This window comes from Chrysochloris asiatica, unplaced genomic scaffold (genome assembly GCF_000296735.1).
Source record: "Chrysochloris asiatica unplaced genomic scaffold, ChrAsi1.0 scaffold00034, whole genome shotgun sequence".
NCBI lineage: Eukaryota > Metazoa > Chordata > Mammalia > Afrosoricida > Chrysochloridae > Chrysochloris > Chrysochloris asiatica.
In genome coordinates this window covers 4434829-4440299 of record NW_006408552.1, presented here as the reverse complement: position 1 = coordinate 4440299, position 5471 = coordinate 4434829, and the positions used below count along the sequence as shown (strand labels likewise).

The following is a 5471-nucleotide window of genomic DNA, read 5'->3' as shown; positions in this document are numbered from 1 at the left end:
AAGCCACCCACTGGCCAGGTAACAGCAGACCTGGGCTACTGAAACTTCCTCTAGGACAGCCACCACCCAGCACCAGCTGGGCCCTCTGGCCCGGCACTCCCAACCCTACCCAGCCCAGCCCCAACAGATCCAACTCGAAACCTTTGCCCCTGCAAGAACTAGGATCCTGGTTTCCATGGCCTCTGGCCCTGAGTGCCTATCACCCCAGGGCTTGGGCACTCACTGAAGGAAGAGGAACAGACTGCATGTCTATGATCTGTGAGATGAGGGCAGACCAGAGAAACCTCTAGGTCAAGCTCAATGACTGTTCACATTTCACTTAGAAGAGTCCTTGGTGGTGGTGGTGGTGGTGATGTGCCGTGGAGGCGGTTCTGACTCATAGCGACCCTGAACAGGGTTTCCGAGGCTGTAAATCTTTATAGGAGCAGAAAGCCTCATCTTTCTCCCGCAAAATGGCTGGTAGTTTCAAACTGCTGAACTTGAGGTTAGCATCCCGACTCCTAACTACTACACTACCTTGTTGTTGTTGTTGTTGTTAAATGCCATCAAGTTGGTTCTGACCCATAGCGACCCTGTATAGGGTTTCCAAAGAGCAGCTGGTGAGCTTGAACTGCTAGTCTTACAGTTCAAATGGCTTTGAAGTCTGATGCATTAACCCACAGCGCCACACCAGGAGTCCTACACTACCTTGGGTCCTACTATATTACGAAGTCCCCTGATTCAGGTAACCCCAATGGCATCTCATTATCAGTCATTTATTCCTGTTGGAAAGCCTAGCAGGCAAGGCTATGAGAGTATGAAAAAAGGACACCTTTTCTTCATTCCAGTCACAAAATCAAACACTCATATTTCTTGAGTAGCCATTACCCAGTAGGCACTGGGGACACAGCGGTGACTAAAGCTAGCAAGGTCTTTGCCCTCTTGGAGCCGACATTCTGTAGCAGGGAGAGAGACAACAAAAGATAAATAAGAAAAGTAAGGAGTCTGTGTAAACAAAACCAAAAAACCTACTGCTGATTTTGACTCAAAGGTTAGCCGCTCAATGCTTAACCCACCATGCCACCAGGACTCCTTTAGAGACTATGTCAGATAGTGATCAATGTTGTTGGTGTGACTACTGCTGAGTCAGTCCCGACCCATAGTGACCCTGTAGAGGGATTCCAAGGCTGTACATCTTTGAGGGAGCAGAAAGCTCTTCTATCTCCCATGGAGTGGCTGGTGGGCTTGAACCACCAGTGTTGTGGTTCAAAGTCCAGAGGAGCTGCAATTTTAAATAGGATGGACAGGAAAGGCCTCACTAAGGGGGAATCCTGAAGGAGGGAAGGAATCGACCCAATGAGCATGGAGTGGGGAGGGGAAAGTAGGGTTCCATGCAGAGAGGACAGCAAGCTTAGGGGACCAAAGGCGGAAGTCAGCACACTGGCAGACTAGCCCGGTGGTCACGCATTGCAGTGAGGGTAATACAGGAGACGAGTTAGAGAAATAAATTGGGGTGGGGGTAGGCAGACTGGCAGTTGTGAGGAGTGGGGTTTCCACTCACAAAGGCCCTTGAAGAGCTCTAGGCAGAGTGAGGGCTAACCCAGTAGTAGGAACAAGGACATTGGCAGCGGAGGGAAGACTTCCTACTCTTGGCTGGATCAAACTTCTTTGAGCAACCCTTCACCAAACTGGGCCCTGGCACTGACTAGGACTCAGAGGAGGGCGGGCCCAGGCTCCTTGAGGGGAGAGTCTCGGTAGGAGGGGGCCTGGGAGAGAAGACCGGTAAGCTCCAGGGATCCCAGTGTCACTGCAAAAGGATAGAAGTTGGAGGAGCAGAGCTGGAGAGGACTGGAAGAATTGAGCTCCCCACTAGTCTCAGGCGGACCTCGGGGGTCTCGGCGGGCGGCCCCTGGCTTGTGGCCCCCACGGGCCAGCATCAGGCCGCCAGTGTGTAACGACGGATGCTGCCTGGAGAGACCCAGGAGCCGGTCCGCGGCGCTAACTCGGAAAACAGTGCAGCCACACCCACTTGGGCCCTCCCCGTCCCGAGTCCTCAGGAAGCTAGCAGCGCCCCCAACCCCACGCTGCTCTTGCCAACGGGGTCAAAAATGGGGAAGGGCAAGCAAAATCTGGTTTGCATCCCAAATCCCTGACGCCGCAGCCGCCATCCTCGGGCGTCCTCGGGAATTGGTTTCTGAGCAGCGGGGACGAGGGGCGGGGGGACTGGAAGGGAGGGAATAACAGGCCCCACCCTCGGGAGTACCCCTCCACCCCCGCGCCCGTGCGCCACTCCCGGGAAGGTGAGGAGGGTGGGAGCCACGTCACTGTCCCCAGCCCGAGAGCGTGCAGCTCCGCCCCTCCCGCCCGCCCCCAGCGAGCGCTGGGCCCCGAGCTAAGACGCCCCGGCCCCAGCTCCCCGCCAGCCCAGTAGCCGCCGCCCGCCCACAGAGCTAAGACAGGTGTCCGCGCAGCAGCGGCGCCAGCGCGCTGAGCCGAGCCGTTAGCACGCGCAGTGCGTGAATCTATCCTTGGGACCGACCGTCCGTCGGTCGGCCGCAGCTCAGGTCCCGGCCCCGCGGCCCGGCCCCTCTTTGTCCGGCATCCGGAGCCGCCCGGCGGACCCAACTTTGACGCCGCAGCCATGTCCATGGGCCTGGAGATCACGGGCACTTCGCTGGCCGTGCTGGGCTGGCTGGGCACCATCGTATGCTGCGCGCTGCCCATGTGGCGCGTGTCGGCCTTCATCGGCAACAGCATCATCACGGCGCAGATCACCTGGGAGGGCCTGTGGATGAACTGCGTGGTTCAGAGCACCGGGCAGATGCAGTGCAAGGTGTACGACTCGCTGCTGGCGTTGCCACAGGACCTGCAGGCGGCCCGCGCGCTCCTGGTCGTCGCCATCCTCTTGGCGGTCTTCGGGGTCCTGGTTGCCCTCGTGGGCGCCCAGTGCACCAACTGCGTGCAGGATGACACAGCCAAAGCCAAGATCACCATCGTGGCGGGCGTTCTCTTCCTGCTGGCCGCCCTGCTCACCCTTGTACCGGTGTCCTGGTCGGCCAACACCATCATCCGGGACTTTTATAACCCCCTGGTGCCCGAGTCGCATAAGCGCGAGATGGGCGCTGGCCTGTACGTGGGCTGGGCAGCTGCGGCGCTGCAGCTGCTGGGGGGCGCGTTGCTCTGCTGCTCCTGCCCGCCGCGCGAGAAGAAGTACGCGCCCGCCAAGATCCTCTACTCCGCGCCGCGCTCCATGGGCCCGCCCGGCACTGGGACCGGCACCGCCTACGACCGCAAGGACTACGTCTGAGGGAGAGATCCCCCTTTCCAACAGCGGGAGCGCCCACCCAGTCTATGGTGCAATCTTGCTTCAGAGACCCGCCCACGACCCCAGATGCCAGGCAGCCCCCTTTAGACTGGAAGGGCCCGACCGGACACTCCTTTCCCCAGCCGACATCTCTCCGCACAAGGAAGGAGCGGGACTGTGGGGCGCTGGGGCCCACTCGCACGAACATGGAAACCTCGCGCCTCTGGAGCAGGAGGCTGAGGCGACCGCCGATACTTGTCCAGCCCGTCGGTCCGCAGCCCCAAAGCCGGCGATGGGCGGGGATCGGCAGCCTTGAAACGGGCTACTTGATATTTTTCAATAAAAGTCTTTTGTTTTGCAGTTACCGGCGCCTCCTTGTCCTGAGCATCGGCAGGTCTTCACGTCCCTGCAGAGCTCCCCCTCAGTGTCTTCCCGGGCCGCAAACTCCTACTGCTCGCCGGCTGCCAGGAGGGCCGGTAGAAAAGGGCAGGGATAAACGGAAAGGTGGTGTTGTGAACGGAATTAGGCGGCTTATGGTCAAAACGGTTGCAGAGGGAGGTGGGGGAAGGGGTGTCAGGGACCCGCTTCTCAGGGAGGTGCCGTTTGGGTTTGCGGTCCACCCTCCAGAGTGCTGCTGCCCACCGAGGGGCACTTCAAATCTGTGATTCCATTTGTGGGAAAAGAAAATCGAAAGACTCAGGGTTTTTGTAAATCACACCACCAAAGGGCAAACTGAGCAGACTCTTCTCACTCGCTCCAGGGGAGGTAGAGGGGAGCTCAAAATGGGGTATGGCACCCTAAGTGGAGGTAAACAAGGTTGAAAAGCACTTGTGCGTTAGGGCAGGCTCTGCAAGGGCAGCCAATGAGAACAGGGGCCTGTCCACTGCTGTGCTCAGAGAATGAGAAACTGCGTATGGCTGAATTGCAGGGGAAGACAGGAAGTTGGGTATAAAGCTCAAGGGGTCAGTGGCAGCCAAGTCATGGAGCATCTCATGTGGGCATTGCCAGACTTTGTACCTCAGTCTAATGGGAGTCAAGGAAGGGAAGTACCCGGTAGGAACTATACCCTAAAATACTCTTTCCTGATTTGGGAGTCTTAGGGAGGAAGGTGGAGGCAGGGAGACCAGCTACAAGGCCACACAGTTATCCCAGCATGCTGCATGTGGTCAGAAGTAAGGCAAGGACAGTGAGGCTAAGGCAGGGCCTGAGATGGGGTGGTAAGAAAGCAGGGCTTGAGAGCCTGTTGGTTGTGCAGGAGAGAGAAGGAAGAATCTAGAGTAGCCCCAAGTTTTCTGTCTTAGGTCATGGGCAGAATCATGGTGCCATTTACCGCATTAGAGAGCACATCAGACTAGGTTATGCAGAAGACGGTAGGTTCTATTTTGAAGGTCTAAAATTTGACAAATCTTTGGGACCTCCAGGTAGAGACGTCCAGGAAATAGGAGGACATATATAGAGATCTGAAACTCTAAAATGAGAAACTTGGGAGTTGGCAACATACGGTGGCAACCGAAACCAGGGAAGTGGATGAGGTCACTAGAAACCAAAAGGAAAAAAGGTTTCAGGAAGGCGGGTGTTGGCAACAGTGTCCAAGGCTACAGAAAAGGCCTGAGGAGTGGCCGTGGGACTCAGAGCTACATGGTGGTCAGTGGTGACCTTAGCCAGTGGGGTGAAGGCTGCATCAGTGGGTGGGAAAGTAAGTGGAAGGTGAGAAGTATTTTACAGGAATTACAACCACTGGCTGTGCTACCCTCAGTTAAGGGCCACAATATCATTTTCAAGCAAACTTTTTAGGTGCATGGCCTCCATGTTGCTTGAAAATGATATCGTGGCCCTTAGCTGAGGGTAGCACAGCCAATGGTTGTAATTCCTGTAAAATACTTAATTGGTCAAAGTTGGGTGATAGATACAATTACAACAATGACACACAAAAAAGTAGCTGTGAAGCTGCTTAGGTACAACCAAACACCTCACAGGATTTGGCTCCTTGATTTGGAGTCTTGGGATCATGGTTTTATGGAATAGCCCAATTAATCAGCTCAATAACATGGTTAGTTCTCCTTTTTTACCAGTGTGTAAGAAGCTCTGATAGCGTACTGGTTACGAATCAGGTTGCTAGCCTCATAGTCAGCAATTCAAAACTACCAGTGGTTCCGTGGGACAAACACAGGCTTTCTCCTCCCGCAAA

At 55.9% G+C, this 5471-nt stretch overlaps 1 protein-coding gene across 1 annotated transcript; it reads left to right on the top strand.

The window, feature by feature from the left end:
- The first annotated feature begins 2406 nt into the window (after positions 1-2406).
- On the top strand, positions 2407-3286 carry CLDN3 (claudin 3). Its single transcript, XM_006859702.1, has one exon. It carries the CDS (start codon positions 2621-2623, stop codon positions 3284-3286), a length of 666 nt encoding a protein of 221 aa, XP_006859764.1. The 5' UTR covers positions 2407-2620.
- Positions 3287-5471: the final 2185 nt, after the last annotated feature.

What these genes read in the sequence shown, in the direction of transcription:
- CLDN3 (XM_006859702.1), top strand. Translation starts at nt 2,621, where the DNA reads ATGTCCATGGGCCTGGAGATCACGGGCACTTCGCTGGCCGTGCTGGGC.